The 19,468-nt window shown below is 37.5% G+C and overlaps 1 protein-coding gene across 2 annotated transcripts in view; it reads left to right on the forward strand.

Moving 5' to 3' along the window:
* Unc5c (unc-5 netrin receptor C) overlaps positions 1–19,468 on the forward strand; it is a 335,223-nt gene that overhangs the window by 223,466 nt on the left and 92,289 nt on the right. For both annotated transcript variants that reach the window (XM_026783907.1, XM_026783908.1), the window contains exon 3: positions 6,771–6,914. In XM_026783907.1, coding sequence (XP_026639708.1) covers positions 6,771–6,914 — 144 coding nt within the window. The remainder of the gene's footprint in view (positions 1–6,770; positions 6,915–19,468) is intronic.

The following is a 19,468-nucleotide window of genomic DNA, read 5'->3' on the forward strand; positions in this document are numbered from 1 at the left end:
CTCTCTCTCTCTCTCTCTCTCTCTCTCTCTCTCTCTCTCTCTCTCTCACACACACACACACACACACACACACACACACACAAGGCATTTTGCAATAATAGAAAAAGTTACGAAGATCATAACACATTCCTTGAGTAAATGATTAAAGGCAGAATAATTTACCATAGCAATGCAAGGTTTCAAGATTTCTGGTGTATGATTGTGAACGGAGGGCAGAGCCATAGTACCTGGTGAGACCAGCTACAGGGAGCTCTGCAGAGTCAGATCTTTATGAGTCAGACTTTAGGAAGTGAAGACTTGACATAGTCTCTTAGATTTCTTTGTGTTAATAATCTTGGTTAAACGTCTGTGACTTTGTCCTTGTGCATATCTGTAAAATTTTAACTTCTGATCCAATATTCAGTCTAGTTTGAACTTACTCTGAGATAAAAATGAGCTTATTGTGTGTCTTAGACTAAGAAGCTATTGTTTTCTATGTTAGTTTGAGTTAAGTTAAATAAAAAAAGCAGGCTTTTAAGTGTCTTACAGGTCTTCATGGGACAATAAATCTAGTATATCCTAGTATATTTCTATATATCAAAATTATAAGTTTAATGAGAAGTCATATTCCTGAACACAGAGAGATATATGTGCCCATAAGGTTGAAATGACATCATGAGATTACATATTTACATCACCAGAGATTACACACTACAGTGCAAGTATAGGAAGACATGATGGCTATTTTTGTACATCTGAAAATACAGACAGGAGTACTAGTTTCCAGAGACACTGGTCCCATAAGCCTTGCTTGAATGGGATTTTCTTCCATCAGAGAATCATTTCTCTAGTAGGTTGACATCTGAACACTAGTTGTTATCGCTGTATACTCCCAGACCTCTGACAGTGGAGGTCATAGGTGGGTGAGACTACTGTTTAACTTTCTTCCCTAGTACTGTGTATAGAACCTTCTAGCCTTATAGCCAATCGGGATGGCACTTCCATGTTGGTACTGGCTTGATTTCTTTGTGTTTTATGACTCAAGTACATAGTGTCTTTAGTAATAGGGTACCTGGTGTCTTCAGTAAAAGGGTACCATCATCAAGTTCTGGAGGATAGGCAAGAACAATGGCAATAGCTTTGGGGAGAGATCTATGGGTCCCCACTGTCCAACAACTCAAAAGGAAGTAACCCATACTTGGTACATGACTTTGTATATGGTAATCTATGGTATCTGGGATACACACTGTCTCCTTTTTATATGGAAGCTCCATTTTAAACTTTTTTACAGATTTCAAGAGTTCATTATCTCTCCCTATACTCTGAGGATACTGTCGTTTCATTACCTACCCCTCTGAATTCTTTCTGTTCTATTATTCCCTGTCCTCCTTTATTCTATTCTCTCATTCCCTTGAATTTCCCTCATGGACCATTACTGATTTCCTAACCTCTGAGGGTACCACAGTTCAAACACATAGATCTAAAGCCTCAAGTCTGGCATTCACATAGGAGTGTTTATCGGTCTAGAGCCAGTTTATCTTGCTCAGAATGATTACTTTTAGCTCTATCCATTTACCTATGAATTCTATAACTTTATTTTTATAGCCTCACAATATTCCTTTGTAGTACATTTGTTATCCACTTATTACTTGATAGGCTAATTATCTAGGATGCTTCCGTTTCCTGGCTACTGTGAATAGAGCAACAATGACAATGGATGAGAAAGTATACCTTTACTAGGATATAGAGTCCATTGGGAAAGTGAAACGAAATGAAATGATATAGCTGGATTGTATTGTGTTAAATCTATTCTAGCTTTTTGAGGTACTTGCACACTGGTTTGCATAGTGGATGCACCAGCCTTGTACCAACATCAACATTGGTACAATAGAATAAATTCTCTTTTCCCCACATTCATGCCAACATTTGTTGTAATTGTTTTTTTATCTTTGCCATTCTGGCTAAGGTAATGTAACAGATGTTTCAGCTCCCAAAATCATGACACAGAGATGTATTATTAGTTTTCAATGCTCAGCTTAGTTTAGGCACATTCTTGTTAGCTCTATTAACTTAATTTAACCTGTTTCTCTTTATATACCTGTTACCTCTGGGCTTATTACCTTTCTTACTTCTGTTCATCTTATTTTCACTGCTTCTCTCTGTCTGAATGGATAGTGTCTACCTGACTTCTTGCCCCAGGCAGGTACCTTGTTCTCCCCTCCTTCTTCTCTCATTCTTCCCTTCATTCCAAGATTTCTCCTTCTACTTATTTTCTCTGCCTGCCAGCATCAGATATTCCTCTCTTGACTATCTATTGGACATTCAGGTTCTTATTAGACCAATCATGTGCCTTAGGCAGGCAAAGTCAAACAACTACAACACATTTTACATAATTAAGCAAATGCAGCATAAACAAAAGTCACACAGCTTTACACTGTTAAAGTAATATTCTGCAGCAAATACATCTTTACCTGGTTAAAATAAAATTCTACCACAGGGTAGTATGAAATTTTAAACATTTCATTTCTCTGATGGTTATGGATATTGAGTATTTTTTAAATATTCTTTATATTCTTCCCAATTTTAGTAGAAATGTTTTGAATGTTTCTCCATTTGACATGTTAGCTATGTAATTTTTGTACATTACCTTTATTATATTCATATAAGTCCCATATATCCCTAGACTGTCCATGACTTTTATCATGAAAGGGTGTTGAATTTTTTTTGAAGACCTTATATGTATTTAATGAGATGATATGACTTCTGCCTTTGAGTCAATTATTGTATTGGGTTACATTTGTTAAATGTTGTGTGTAGATCCACCCATAGATCTCTGGGATGATTGTAGTGCTTTGGTATATAGCTTTTAAGAATTGATTTATAAAGAATACCTTTCATATAATAAATTGACAGCTTCAGGCTAGGTGATGTTTGACCTGTGTTTTCAATTATACAACATAACAAAATATCTGACATTAGTGAACTTTTATAGCATAGTCATTTGACAGGACTAAATAGTAGATCTCCATGGGAATCTGGATGTTTAAAAATCAATTATAATGTATGTATGATCAAATTATAGTAATATACATGTTCATTGTTTTATTTATGTAGTTTCACAATGATGCAATCAGAGAGTTGAACTTCTATCTGGATTTTCATATCCATTCTAACCTCCTTGTTATCAAGTGCTCATTCATACTCATTGTAAGAGTTCTTGGTATAACAAGCTAATAAATTCCTTGCACTCTGGTTCCCAAAGAACAGTGAAACCTATTATAGACACAAATGACTGCAAACTTCAAACAACCTGCATCTTTGAGATGCCACTATTAAAGAAAGTGATGGGAAATCTTTGATGTTATCAGACGTGATGGAAACCACTCATTTGTATTTGTATAAATTCTGTAGCACTCCCTAACCGCTAAATAACCTGAAACCAATTTCAAGTTCCCAAGGCTCTTCAAACTAGTCTTCCTTGGAAGTAATGCTGATGGTATTTCAGATTTCGAGAAGGCTTGTTTCTTGCATTCCGGGACTTCAAGAAGATCTGAAATCTGTCTTTCAGGGAGAAAAGAGATTACTTACTTTTTACTGAAATCACTAGGCTCTTGCTTGATGAGCAAAATGTCACAAAATAAAATTACCTACAGCAATGAAAAAAGTGTGCATAGCTATGTAGCTGAGAGCCTTAATAATCCAGAGGATTCCAGGGAATTCTGAGCTCTAAATATTTAAATACTCCATGCTGCACTCCTTTCCTATTCTGCTATTGACCAAATAGCGGAATGTAAACATTGTGGGCCATGTGACCACGCAACTGTACACAATTGTAATTAGTTCATGTGCTGCTGAATGGGGCATCTGTAAAGCTGAAGACAGCCCTCTGTGTGTGCTGGATTCCAATGCCCACAGGGAGCCTGGGCTACATAATTCAGAACATTCATACTGTGAATAGCTCCAGTAGCAGGAGAGTTGGTCTGTGGCTTCTTAAAGGCTTTGGATTTGTGGTTAGTAGAAACATTCACAAACCTGTTCAGTCTCAAGGATATAGTGGACCCAGTGAAGTTCCACCATCATTTAATTAGGTTGCCAGTAATTACTTCAAGTAAATGGAAGGGGAATGAAACCTGAGGTTATTATCTCGGGACAAAAAAAAAATACATATTTATATGTGGTTTCAATATCCGTAGTTGTTCTGCATTTTAGAGAGAGTCATTCTAGTGAGAAGTAAATGCACACAGCAGGTTTATCAGTCCTTTGGTGTCTGTAGATTGCCTGCAGCAACTTTAAAGGAAGAGTTTTCTTCCCAGTAACTGGACTTCTATGTAAACGGGGCAAGTTTGAGCAAGAAGGCAGGTGAAAGCAGCAAACACTAGAGGGTACGGAGAACAGGCAGGTGGGGGTTGAGAATGGAGACTTTCTTTCTTTGAGAGCAAAGATGTCTAAATATCAATGAGAAAACTGCAACAAGGGTGGAAAACTGGACCCAAGGAATATCCAGGAAATAGAAATGTTTTTGCTTAAGATTCTTGCTATGAAAATTGTTGTATTTGTTAGACATTTATGAGTGCAATTCTTTCTGTCTTTTTCACAGCTGGATGAAGGGTTGGACTATGTTATTTACTGGAAATTACCTTTGTAAACTGACTATTAAATATAAGAGGATTAATAATCTTCAAACTTTAAAATAATGTTCCAGTATAAATGTTTGACAATGGAGTTGTCTCGTCGGGACCTTGTTCTGCCCTGGATATGCTTTGATCGACTTTAGTATAATTCAGTTATGAGGAGATAAGGGCCTATGACTCAAATCCCATCAGTTTTTGATAGAACTTCATCCCTCTATAGTAAGGTCCCTATCTCTTTTGGGTGCCTATGAATTTCTCTGATTTCTCTGCAATTATTTGAATACATCTTAGGTATTATTTGGGATCCCTCTTTCAAGGTCTCCAGAAGCCATACCATTTTGTGAAACCCATTATAAAAGTATTTTTAAGCATCATGATACTTTGTAGCTTATTAAGCTCTAAACACATGTATACAAGCGTATAGATATTGTCTACCCCACACGTGTATCCCATACTCCTCTGCCTAAGTCATCTGCGTCAAATACCTCAATGATATACCATTCTTTCAGAAAGAAATCCAAATTCTTAAGCATTGAAGACAAAAATTCCCCACTTTAGCAAACACCATTACTTGGCAGGCTTGTTAAAGGCCCATAGGTGGGCTGGTAGCTTCTAGAATGATTTCTAAGGAATGAATCTAGAGTAAGGTCTGAGAATTTGCATTTCCCACAGGTTTTCAAGTAATGCCAGGAATGCCATTCTGAGAGTCCCATTAGAATACAAATGTCCAAACTGGACCCTTTTCTTGTCTCTATATCCATTTCATATATCAAGATAACCAGTCTTTGGTCATCTTTTTGATTGCCAATTTTATAATTACCTTTATTGATGCTTCCTAAATGTTGGGTACCTCTCACCACATAATGTAAACAAAGTAACTCCTTTGTGATCCTTCTTAGTAGTCTGAGATTTTTGTCATTTACTTTCATCTCTTTACAACTTGTTTGCAGGATTCAACATCATTAATAAGTACATTAATAAATGCATAATTATTAAATATATTAAAATGGTATTGTTCCATTGTTAACACAAGCCTGTTTTACTATATGTATGTATATGTATGTGTGTATATATATATCATTGGATATCTATAGTTCATTAAGGTTGGCAACTAACTTATTAATTAGAATTCCACAAGGGCCTAATAAAATACTTTTAATATAACTGATACTTGATAAAGTATCACTGAACAATGACTGAATTGATGGGTATAAAGTTAATAAACAAAAGCAATTCATTCTATCATTCTTACTGTGTCCATACTTGGCTCAGGGCAATTTTTTTTTGCTCCCTCTGGGTGTTGTGCTATTGCTCTCAATGAACACTTTATCTGGAAATGTGTGCATTCAATCTCCAGGTGAAGAGGCAGTTGCCCACATGTATCACTCAGTTAATCTCTCCTGGTCAGTGCAAAAAGACATTGCAGAACGAATCTCTGATATCATCTTAATACCTCACATAAATTTGAAATGGTAGTCTTTGGTTCAATTTTTGTTACTCAAAATACAAAACTTGGAATTATTTCAACACTGTAGCTGAAGACACTTCTTTGGGATTTCAACCACATTACCTTTGCAGATAAACATGTGAGCTTCCAAAGCATTATAAAGAAAAACCTTTTAAAAGTCATCTATTCTTTCGTTTAACTGAGAGTATAATGTATTTTTTAAAAAAATGATGTGCTATCATATGTTAAAATGGTTTTTAAATGATCACCACTGAGGGACTAGGAAGGCTCCATTGTGTAAAGCTGTTGACAATATCCGGGCATCTTAGCCACAACCTATATGAATAAAGTAGAATCATGAGGAAACATGGAAGGCAAGATGATACCATTTTAGTATTTTAACAGATATAGCCGGGGAGGAGATAAACATTATAGGGTTAGATAAGAGGAAATGCTATTTTGTGGGGTTATAGTTTCACTCCACTTTCATCATCAGGTGAATATTGAAGACTTGAAATAGCAAACAAACGAATAAATATATGAAGTATAGTAACTGGAATCCTCCCACCTAGAAAATGATGGGTGAGAGGCAATATCTGGGTGGTGATCTATGGCTTCAAGTGGGATCCCTGGGCCGGGCACAAGTACGCTTGTTTTATATGTTCTGGACAGGCAGGTCCTCTCTTGACTTGAACTTTTGTTTCTCTTGTCAGGACTCATTGTGAGGGAAGTGAGCATTGAAATTTCACGCCAGCAAGTAGAGGAACTGTTTGGGCCCGAAGATTACTGGTGCCAGTGTGTGGCCTGGAGTTCAGCAGGCACTACGAAGAGTCGGAAGGCGTATGTGCGCATTGCCTGTGAGTTATTGCATGTGAACATGCTTGGGTCCAAATTGATGGGAATGGTCTAAAGCTTAGACAGTGCTTGATCTGACATCAAAGAACTCTAGTCAGCATCCCCATTCCAAAACTGTCCCTAGAGTTCTGCATTTGAAGCATAGTTCCTCCGAAATCACCTCAATATTTTTTTTTCATTCAAAATACTGAGGAACTCATTAGGTTTCCAGTTGTTTTTTAGATCTGGTGGCCATCAGACTATGGGAGAATCAAGTGTTGTTTTTCATTCTGTCTCTAATCTGTTTGTTTGTTTAATTATTGAACAGTGTTTCTATGGGAACTAGAAATTTCCAGGCCAGGGTTCCCTACTTATGCTGAAGCTGTTCTAGTGCATTGGAACACACTCCCAAAATGTTAATTTCTAAAACATTGCAGTTCAGAGACAGGGTAAAGATGCCTCTCAAACAAGGATAATCAATGAAATGTAAGGAATATTTTTGTCTTTACCTCCACAGAGGCCTTCTCAACATGTAGCCTTCCATCTGGAATAGGGTGGAAGGCTGATAGAGCCTATATTACATTGCCATGTTGACAGGCTTTCTAACGAATGATGTAAACACTGCAATCCATGTTTTATTTGCTGAACTTGTAAAACTGCATTTTACAAAATCATTGTAGCCTGATTAATAAAAAAAATCAGAGACAGATATTGGGGTTCAAACTGAAGGTCAGAAAATTAAAACAGCCAGCCACTGACTCTTATTTCTACCTCAGTCTGAAATGGCCATCCTGCCTCCAGGAATCTCAGAATGAGACTGAGAGCTGCCTCCTCCCATTTTATATACTGCTCTAGGGCTGGGATTAAAGGCATGCACCACTACTGCCCGGTTTCTTGGAAAACCAGTGTGGCTATTGGGATTAAAGACATGTGTCACCACTGCCTGATCTGTAAGGCTGACAAGTGGGGCTGTTTTACTCTCTGAACTTCAGGCAAGCTTTATTTATTAATCCCTACAAATTATATTTTGTGGCAGACGTCAATGTCACACTAATGTGTCACAACATCTCTTCAGTACTGACTGATGTCAACACACTCACGTCTGGCCTCCCTCCCTCGTGATCTAGATTGGTGATGCCTCCCAGTGAACTAGCTTCCTTCTGTCCCCACTTCGGTCCTCTATGCCATCAGCACAGCTTTCCTAAAATGCAGGCCTCACTTCACTCCCCAACTGTCACTTAAATGTGAAATTCTGTAGCAAAACAACAGAGACTAGGTGGCATAAAAATCAGAAATTTCCTTTGGTTTACTTTTGAAGGTTAGAGGTCCAAGATCAAGGTGTCAGCAGGCTTGATTTCTCCTCGAGGCCTCTCTATACCTTGCACACAGTCGCCTTCTTGATGAGTCCTCAAAGGACTCATGGGATCCTTCCCTGGTGTCTCTTTATGTGTCTACATTTCTCTTTCTTATGAGACGCAAGCCAGTTTGGATTGTGATCCATCCAGGAAGCCTTATTTTAAATCGATCACCTCTTTAAAGGCCTCGTTTTCCAAATGCCGTCACATTCAAAGCTGCTGAAAGTTGTGATCCAACATATGCATTGGGCAGGGAGACACAGCTTAGGCGGAACAACTACGTGCTGTGTTCTGTCTTTGCTACCAATGCCGCCAGCTCTGATCACTAGGCTCTCTAATGTTATTGGAGTCTGAACTATTTCAGTTTCCTTGCCCTTCAACTGTAATTCATGCCTTTTTGTTTCAGCCTGTATTTACCTTCGCGATTCTTAAAGGCTAATTTCTTCAGCAAACATCTAATCGAGATTTTTTTTTTTTCTGTCCTTGGACAGTTTTATACTTTAGGAGTAACCTAGTGAGACAAGGTAAACTCAAGATAAAATAAGCAATGAGCAGGTAGGGACAGGTGATGTGTGCTGTGAACTGAACGAAACAGGGCCAGCAGAGATGATGTGCTTGGAGAAGGAGGTCATGTCTGCTCTAAAACTGAGCTCTTATTCCCTGCACATCCTGGCAGCAGGAGGGAAGGAGTTATGTATAGAGAGCTGCAGCTGACAAGTACAAACACTGAAATTCCCAGATCACAAAAGTAAGGCCTGGGATTCAGTGAAAGTGAGAAGGTGAAAAGTTAGGACTTGGTAGGTGTTGGACATTGAGGGTTTAGTATGGTTCAGAATCTCAATAGAAGTAGTCTCTGTCTCTGTCTCTGTCTCTCTCGCTCGCTCGATAGCTTGCTCCGTTCACAGAATCACTGACTGCACACTAGAGAGAAGCAATGATGAAGGACAAATCTAAAAGTAGGCATCTTCTACTTGTGTCCTGTGTGGCGCTGGCACAGAAGGTAACAGGGAAGTGGCTGAGATCAGGATTCTGCACCAATTCAAAAGTGAAAATAAAGGCTTCTGTTGAGTGTCGGGATGTGGGTGGGAAAGGACAGGTAGAAAACAAAATGTGAAACATTTGACAAGGTCTCATCCTTGCCCTCTCTCTGTTTCTAGCTCACTTTGTCTTTGTTGGCTTGTTTGTCTTTCTTTGCTGCAGTATTCTGTTTCCCAATAATGTAAGCCTTGCAGTGAAGAATTCTATCTTGTATAACCTTGTGTCTTCAGGGCTTAGAACAATGCCTAGGGTATACTATATGTTTAGTGGATGTGAGTGACTGGAACTCCTGATGAAGAACCTGTGTGGAGCTCCTGAAAACCCTGAGGATGAATATTCCTCTCTGTATAGGAATACATTTATGTTCTAAATGTATTCCCCATTAAATAGCTATGAGACACTCTTAAAGGATAACTATTAACAACAGCTCTTAGGAACAACATACAAAGGTTTTTACAGACATTAGGTTGAGCATTGAATTAATCAGATTGGGCAGAGGGGGGAATTGCACTATTGGCAATCCACAGGAAGGCCTGGAGCTGGGATGGCCCTTGAGACAAAGGAAACAAGGGGCCTCTGTTTCTCCACATTGACTAGTCAAAGGATATGGATACCCTCTTCACTTCCTACTCCCACAAGCTTATGGCTCTGACTGACACAGCTTCTTCACCCAGTTCACAAAAAGGAAGGAGGGCTCCATCACCAGTACCACCTACAGATGGGATCAGGCTTGAAAGACACTCCAATGGAACTTCCCCATGATCTTCATATAAGATTTAATTTAATTCAAAATTAGCTATTAATTACACTGAAAAGAGAAGTGTGATGGACATTAGCCTTTACCCCACTTCTCTACATACTCATGAGTGCTAAACACAGTAAATATTTAAAATTGCAGCCTAGACTTGATACCAAATTAATCGATAGCTGTTTAAATTAATTAATTAATAAATTATTCCAAAGGCTTCAGAGTTCCACACAATGGATTCTCATCTAATAACTTTTGTAGGTCCATAGATTATTTAAAAGATCGTGTTTTCAATTTTATATAGAAATGTGTAAATTCTTACCTTTATTTTCTATATCAAAATTAGATATGTATATGTAAAACCTATCTTTATTTGCTATAATTTTTAAACTTCACTCTTTAACTCCTTGTTTTCAAAGAGTTTAATATTTTAAAACCATCAGAGGCCAAGCTCTTCTCTGGAAACTTCTCCTTCTCTTGATAATTCTCAAGAGTGGTTTGCCTATAATTTTGTAATTAAATGAACTCACACATGTGGCCAAAGTATACCATCTCATTCATGACTATTTATTTACATAAGTATTAAACATGATGAAACTCAAAGAAAGGACTTCACTTTCTCTCTGTCAAGGGTGCCCCCTACCAAGTCGACCTTCCTCATGCAGCATGCATGTGGATTTCTGAGTCTTTCCCACACCAAATGAGATTTGAATTCAAATGTGCTCTGATTTGTGATACTGGGTGGATATTCATCACATAAACAGCAATTCCAGCTTATATTTGTCACAGTGGAACATCATCATAGAGCAAAGGTTAAATCACGGTAACCAGTAAGCTCTACCCTTAATATATCTATCCTCCTCCATCATTCTTTCATTAAAAAAAAATCTGTTTTCAGAAATGTACGAAGAGAAATGAATGAACTATTAATGTTTATGGCCAACAGTTCACATATCTAAACTCAACCAAATAAAAACCTACTGATACAATATGAACAAAGGAAAAATGAGAAACTTAAAAGTAAATATTTAGCAAATTAGTTGCAAACATACCTTCCCTGATAAAACTCCTTCATTTATACTAGAGGTGTCAGTTTTCCCGGGTGGGGATAACTTCCCCTGCAGAGGGACATGCCCTCAGGAGACATCCAAGGACATACTCCAGCAACCATCCTAAGGAGAGGGTGTTTGTTTCCCACGTTTCTATTTCAAAGAATAGAGAACCTTAAAGTATAAGTGAGGAAAGGAGAATCCAAGCAAACTGTTGACCAGTGCTGTCAAGGGAAGATTTAGGATCAATATTCTTGCTGTTATAGATGCTACAGCAGTGGTAGTGATGGTGGCTCTTCTGTGTTGTGATTATGGAAGAAGGGAACGATATGAAAAGAGCAACTATAAACGCAACAGTTAAGGGCACTTTCCTCCAGATCAGGCTGTATTATGTTCAAATCCTTGTTCCATCACCAACAAGTAAAACATTGGTCTCATTATTTAACCTTTCTGCACCTTAATACCATGAACTATGACATGAAAATAGGATTACCTTGAGATTAAAAGAAATAAATTTTGCAAGCTTGTAGCAGAGTGCCAGGACACAAATCAAGTGCTCCGTCAATGAAAGCAGGTGCCCATTCTACCAGCTCCCACAATTCCAATAATTCTATTCACTTGTTTTAAAACTTACACATGCTAAGCAATTTCTGAGAATGAAAAATTCTCTTCTTCCTTCATCCCTTGATGTCTGTCTCAGCTGTCAATCCAGAAGGCTGAAACTGTCTCCTGATGCACACAATGAAGGGCCATAATTCCTCCCCATGCCTGAAGATAGAAGAGTGAGCCACGGGCGAACTGCTCTCCTACAAATGTTGTTGACAGTAGGATGTGTGTGCAAGGAGAATCCATCTTCCTAGAAATTCAGGACAGATTACTGGGATACCTCTTCAGCCACATGCAATAACCTCTAAGTCACAATCATTCCACAGGGGCTACTGACAACAGACAGGTAGTGTCAGGCAGTTGTTGGAAAGAATAGAGGAGAACCAAGGTGACCTTTCGGCCTTCTTCCCACAGCTCACTGGGCCTTTCCACATTGTCAGAATTGCCTTTTGACCCTCCTGGAAGTTTGCACCAACCTTGCTCATGTTTGTGATTCCATAGCATTTAGCGCACTGTTTTAGGGTACCCGTCACTGAGAGAAATGTGACGTCAGCTATAGCTGTCACCTCAACTCTACTAGTGTCCATGCTCTCAAAAGTAAACATATAAGCAAATTAAATCAAGTTTAGTAATGTATTTTGTTTAATCTCATGTGTACAAGACCTTTTTAACCATATAATGCATAGAAACACATATCAATGAAATATTAACAATTTTCATACTAATCTTTGGGTTCTGTACTGTACATACTTTATAGAACATCTCAATTAAAATTGCCCTAAAGACATATGCTCCAAAGTTTCACATGGCTAGTCAGGACACATAATCTATAGAATGACCATAATAGTATTAATAGAAGTGTTACTGAAGTACTCACTGTGCGTGTATTGGCTGTTCAGTTCTTGCAAGGACTCTGTGATGAGTGAGATTATTATTCACACTTTTTTGTAAAAAGTTCTACATGACCCAAATTTATGCTTTAATCAATACACTGAGAACAAATAAGAGAGGAGATGACAACACTGTTGCCATCAGACCCCAACCCTGTCATTCATTTAAGCACTTATTTGTCTTTATATTTTCTTCTTTTTTATTTACTTTCTTTTATGCTGCTTATCTCCCCTAGAAGAATGCACCCCATCCAAAGTTCAAGATTTTTTTTTTTTGCTTTGGTGTTGTAACCCCTAAAACTAATTCCTTTCATGCATATGACTGTGGTAAAAAATGGAGATAACAAATAGATGAAAATATTGGGCATATTGATGGGGCAATTCTGTAATTATTTTTATGTACACTTAGTAAAACAAGTTTGTTTTCTGAAAAACTCAAGGACATCTCTAGGAAATGATTGCCTCTGCGCTTCCCATAGGTTCCCATAAGCCCTCTCCTCTTTATTTTCACCAGCACTTAGCGACTTCAAGTACACATTTCTTCATGTATTATATGCCCATAGTTTATATTTTATCCCTCACGACTCTCTTAGAAAGTCAAAATCATGTAAACAAAGATGTTTTATTGTTTAATGATGAAACAAATATATCTAGAACAAAATATAGGTGGAACAGGGTAGGTCTCAACACTGTTACAAAGGAGCGAATATATTAGCAGTTCTGTGTTCAGATATCTTCACTTAAAGGTACATGAAATATCTTTATATCACTTAAAGTGGTCATGTTGCTTTGTATGTTCATAAAAATCATATCTTAGACCCTTTCATGTTACAGTCCAATATCCTATTTGCTTGTACCACTTAGCATAAAAAAATTATTGAACAATTTAGCCTAATAATGTATTTCTTTAACTGGGCATTCTAAACGACATGGGCCATACCATGAACTTAATACCTTTCTACTGAATGTCTTGGCAGAATACAGCAGATTTATCAACAAACACCAAAATAAATAGCTTATTCACTAATGTGCAGTTCTTAGTTTTGGGTCTAGTTCTTTAGGCAATCCTTGAGCTCCCAGTGTCCTGTTATAAATGACAGGGTCCATATTTTGATTTCAAAGAGATTAACTACATAGTTTAGACATTGTTATATAAGGGAGGGATATTTTTTAACAACTTTACCCTTGTTTTATTTAGAATTCAATAGTTATGTAGCAGTAAACAGTTTACTGTGGTTTATATGGTAAGATAAAAAGCTAGTGCCCACGGCTGATGTATTTTCTTAAATACGTGTGCTTTTGTCTTTGGGCAAAAGCTCTCAAGTTTCATGATACCTCACAAACTCGTGGGCTTTTATAAGCCACATTTATTATGGGAGGTAGACGAGTAACTGATAAAGAGCTGTTTCATAGTTACATTCTGGGGAAAGTCATCCATCCCTGTTTTAGGTAGGGTGTGTAATCCACAGGACTGAAATTTGACATTAAAGTGTGTTTTATATATAAGAAAAGAGAAGTTGATGGCTTAAATGCTTAATTGCCAACATATTATCTGCAAGCATTGCATTCTTCTTGTACTCAGCAAGGAAAACCATAACGTTTCAGAATGTCAGGCTCCTCATCTATAAAGGTGGCATATTTCTTATTATTTATCCTTAAGACATACCTTTGAAAATATTGAGATGACATCTAATCATTTTTTTTCTGAAACTAAAGATGCAGTATGAATATAAAAGTGTGGCTTGCATGGCTATTGTTCTCTTCCCCTTTTTTGTAATGGATGTCATTTGGACTTCTAACCCTAAAGTATTTTTTCTAAAGCACCCTTCAGCAAGACTATCTGAATACAAATGTATTTGTCCTATAAATGCCCTAAAGTCAAGAAATAAGAAAGAATGGTTGGGGTGGTACAACTTTACTTCGGGGACTATATTCACTTGAGATTTATCAGTTCAAATGATCTCAGTGCAATGAAGGAGAGCAGGCCCTGGTATATTAAAGGCATTGCCAGCAGGCCCTCTTGATGATATGCTTCCAGATGCTGGTCTGACCTCTATCCTCAGGTATGAATTGTGATGTTGGAGAAGTTCTCATGGCCAATTCTTAAGAAGGGCCAAAGACTTTAGCTCTGAAACAGCAAAATGGGGTTACAAAAAACAGAGTCAAAATCTATTACCTTCCCTCATTCTTCTTACAATACTGTGCTGATAACCAACATCACTGAATCCTTACACTATGTCGAACTGTGTTCTAGCCACTCTGAATTCCCCAGGAATCTTATTATACAAGCCTGTGGTCACCCACATTTTGTCAATAACAAACTGGAAGAGTAGAAACATTAGGAAACTAGCCTGAGTGTCCCTTTTACTTGTTGATGGATCTGAAACTAAAGCAAAGTCTTCTTTCTGGCTGCAGTCTATATCAGTGCACACAGCTACAATCAGATGAACAATTATTGACTTTACAGTCCATGATAGCCAATGTGAGCAGTTGATTTGGTCTTCCTGCATTTTCAATTATAAGTAATACAAGTTTAATATAGTATTTTTATGATTTTTGTAAACATCACAGATCTGATAATCTGTTTTTGGGAGAGAAAACCATGGTGAACTTTTCAGGTATTAAGTCAGGCATTTTTCACTTTTAGTGAGTGCCCAAAGCTCTGAAGATGAATCTAACTCTCCCCAAATATGCTGTTGCTTGGTTCTCAGCAGTTATTTCCTGTTAGCAGTCAAATTTTGTGGTTTAAGCATAAATTCTACTCTACTGTGACAACATGATTAGCCCCTTACATCATCAATGGAGGACAGGTATGTTTTTTTTCCTTCTAAGAACACAAGTATTAATGTCTCATGTGACTGGGGAATTATTTTATTTAACAAAGGAGCACTTTAAAAATACAGTAAAACATTTTCTTTAATCAAAAGTGTATTCAGTGCCTCTACCCTTAGCACTTGTAAAAGGAATTAGTTGAGAAGTAACACAGTAGCAGAGCTACTGTGTTTAATTAGTATGGGGTCAGATGTCTGTCAAAATGATTGAAAGTGGTCAGCAGGCCATCACTGCAATATAAATGTCTACGAAGTTCAGGGTGTATGTTAATCTAGAGCCATTTTGTTGAAACAAGCTTAGTTAAAAAGGTAAGCTAATGTCTGAAGTTCAACTTCTTGGTGAAAGTTAAATGAGTTAATGCTATGGCTGTCATTCTAAACACTTGAAGCTTGAGGGGGCAAGACAGATGGGTATCTAAGAGTCGGCATCTAAGAAGAGATTTTTAATGATGAAGAACCAAGAGATCAGAGATTATCACATAGAAGGAGTAAGGGAAAGGGATGTTGGACTTAGATGAAAACTCAGAAGCAATGCAACAACTAAAGCAAAAAGAGATGTAGCCACAAATCAAAATATGCTCACAGCCACCAGCATCAGTGGCAAAACTGTGGCCACTCATTAAAAACATCTGGAAGAATTGTTACCCTGCCAGCTCCTTCCCGATGACTAAATGAAACCTATCTCAAATCTCTGCCCTCTAGACCTTTGTAATGTGCTTGTGTCAACATGGAGGGGCTACACCAACATGCACCCCCAGCCCCAAATCCACATGTGATATAGACCACTCAAGTGAATGGCTTGAACAAGTGAATTAACCTCTCCAGATCTCAGACACACAATACATAAAGTCAGTGAAATGGACTATGAGAGTTGGGAGTTTTATAGCAAAAGAGAAATCCCCCCACCCCTGTCCTTCACTAAAGGAAGCTGCCAGATTATTTGGGACATTTAATTAAACTCTAGATTTTCTGAAGTGCTACTATGTAATATGCACCATGCTTGAAGCTATACTTGAACCTGAAACACTTTCAGGTGTTAGATAAGCATGGAGCTAGGTCTGGAGGTGCAGATCCGTGATCCCAGGTGATGAAAGGCTGAAGCAGAAGAATTGCCAAGTTGTGGAGAAAGCTGAATGATAGAAGGCATTCAGTGACAACCTGGGAAAGTTAATGACACCCTTTCTCAAAATATAAAGACTTTAAGGGTATTGGAGATATAGCCTAGTGAGAGTTTTTGCTTGCTTGGTTCGTATGAAGTTCTAGGCTCACCTGCCATTTGTGGAAAAAAGTATATGGTATCCAAACAGATTGGTGATGTTATATCTCTTAGAAAATGTTGCTATTCCTCCCCTCCGATCAGGAAGCTTTGTGCAGTAAGCTCCAGGGTAGAGATACAGAAGCATCACCTGAATAAAACTACCACTTAAGTCTGACTTGTGGGCATCCTATGTCGAGAAGGCTACTGAGTACACATGGTGATTACAGGGAAAAGAATAATTGATTAGTTATGGAAATCTGAGCTGTAAGGGAAGGCAGTGGTACCAAATATTTGCCATTCCTACTCCACGGACAAGTATAAATCATAATTGATCATGACAGTCTCCTGCTGTGCCTGAAAGAGCTTCAGGCTTCTGTGTGTAGCCATTTGAACAATGAATGACTTTATTTCAGCAAAGAATGTAGGGATAATTATATTGTGTGTGGTCATCAAGAGTTACAGGAATGACAACTTGTCTTCCCAGCCATCTAAAACTCATCTCCCTAACTCTGGTGTTAATAGTCTATATCTAATTAAAATGTCTCCCTTCTCATACATTTATTGCTTAACAGTCTTTCTAACAGCAGATAAAAGAACATAAATTTAAAATGATGTGATTCTGATTAAAATAGTAAGAACTGAATCTTTACAAAATAACCTACCTCCAAAAATATATTGGCTGGTTTTTGTTTCTGCTTCTAAAACACATAAGTAGGATAACTATAGGGGAAGTCTCGGGGATTTCTGAAAGGCAGGAAGGAGAGTATAAGAAACATTAATTTTCAACATTTTTAACATTGAATTAATTATAGCAATGATCTAAAATTGCAGTAGAAATCTGATCTAAAATTGCAGTAGAAACCTGTAGAGGTCTGTAAAGGCCCTATAGAGGCCACATAGTGTTTATAACTATTGGATTTAACCCTCAAAATACTGTTCCACTAACCGCAATTAAATTTAGTGATGTGGCCCTCAGAGACAGTATTCCTTTATGTTAGACGTGACAGAGTTGGGCAGCAAGAGAAAAGGAGTGCTTTTGTTTCATTTTCTACTCAAGTTTGTTAAAATTTAGAGAAAGACAAAAGTGGCCCATGTGAGTGGTAAGTTTCAAGGAAAAGAATCTTTGCCTAGTTTTCTGCTATTTGAGTTACATTTATAGTCCTGATAGACATGGATGATTCAAGACCTGTGTTATACATCGTCAGTCACCAGCCAATAGGGAAAGGGGCTCTGCTAATGCTGTGGAATCAGCAGCAAGGACTCATTTTTAAACTAATTAGAGCCACTACTCAAGACCATGACTCCCTTATTACTCTCTGCTTCCCATGATGACTGTGGTATTCAGCACTAGGGCACACATTGTAGACCAACCAGTTGATCATCAATCTGTGGTTCTCAGATGTTAGTTGTTTGCCTATAACCTGTCATGTTTGTCAGAACCAGATTCTCAGGGGCCGCCCTGAATAGAAGAGGTATATATTATCAGCCCCAGCTGGAAATCCTTGGACTTCACCTTGTGAAGTTCCCATCAATCATTAGTGACTGCCATAGCTGTAACAGCCTTGTCTTGCATCAGTCACATTTGAGTAATAGTGACAGTGCCAAACATTGACATACTGTGATAAAATTTACTAATGTCATTGGAAAAGATGAGGTGTGGGGTTAATGTTTACATGGATACTTGGCTATATTCTAATGTGACATTGAGGATTTTATAGGTGTCCCTGTAGCTTTTGTGGACCTAAAATAGCTCTGTTTTAGAATATTCACTTTTGTTCCAGCTGAACAAACTTAGGTAAGGGTTATGTAGTCAAGTGGTAAAGTCAAGACCTAAAACCACAATTCTCAACGAGCCTCAGTAATGCTTGCAGAAGTCTGAGTATTGCTTTTTTCCACACTATGATAATTTGTAACCACACTATTGTGCAAAAGTTTTATTTGAAAGCCATGAAATACTACAATAACAAATGAGTCTTTGCACACATGTATATGTTCAAAAAGATATTCCTTGATTGAGCAGAAAATGATCAATTGATATCCCTGTCATTGCAGGTGTGATTTAATGTCTGCTAATTGGATTTCAGTTCATTGATTTAATAAGCCAATATTTATGTTCAGGAGTCAACTTGTCTCTGAATTCATGATTACAACACTAAATTTTCTTATAATTGGTAGACTCAGTAACTAAATCATATATGTAAATATATGTGATTGTTGATTTTATATATATATATATGTAAAATCAATAACAAAATCAAGATAACCTTATAAAATAATCTGTTATTTTATATAATACTAAAGGTTGTCCAAAGACAGAATTCACCTTTCCCCTGACATGAAATCCCATATTATTCTGAGCCATGTTTTCCATCTAATTCTTTGCTGACAAATATCCATTTTTCAGTCACCCTTGTGTTCGCTCTGCCTGCAAGGCATCCTCTACCTTCTACCACATTTCTCTGAATGACAGAGGATGTTGCTCACCTCCTCTTACACAGACACAGTATAGCATTATCCTATATTCCTTAAACAAACCAAAATGTTCAGTTTTTAAAAAATATTAGGAAGATTTTGTGGGCTTAAAGTAATGTTATTTTAGAAATTAGAGATTTATGAAGAACCTAAAGACCCAACCATTATGACAAAGTAATTATTTAATATCTACTGATGGTTTAGACACATCTATGGACTAGGTTTCCTACGCTAAACTTTTTCAATCAAGAAACAATGACCAGAGTCATGTGCACTCATGTGGCAGAAATCTACGTTGTCAAACTTTGTACTATATCCCAGCAGAAACTA

Source organism: Microtus ochrogaster, chromosome 21, assembly GCF_000317375.1.
Source record: "Microtus ochrogaster isolate Prairie Vole_2 chromosome 21, MicOch1.0, whole genome shotgun sequence".
Classification (NCBI taxonomy): Eukaryota; Metazoa; Chordata; class Mammalia; order Rodentia; family Cricetidae; genus Microtus; species Microtus ochrogaster.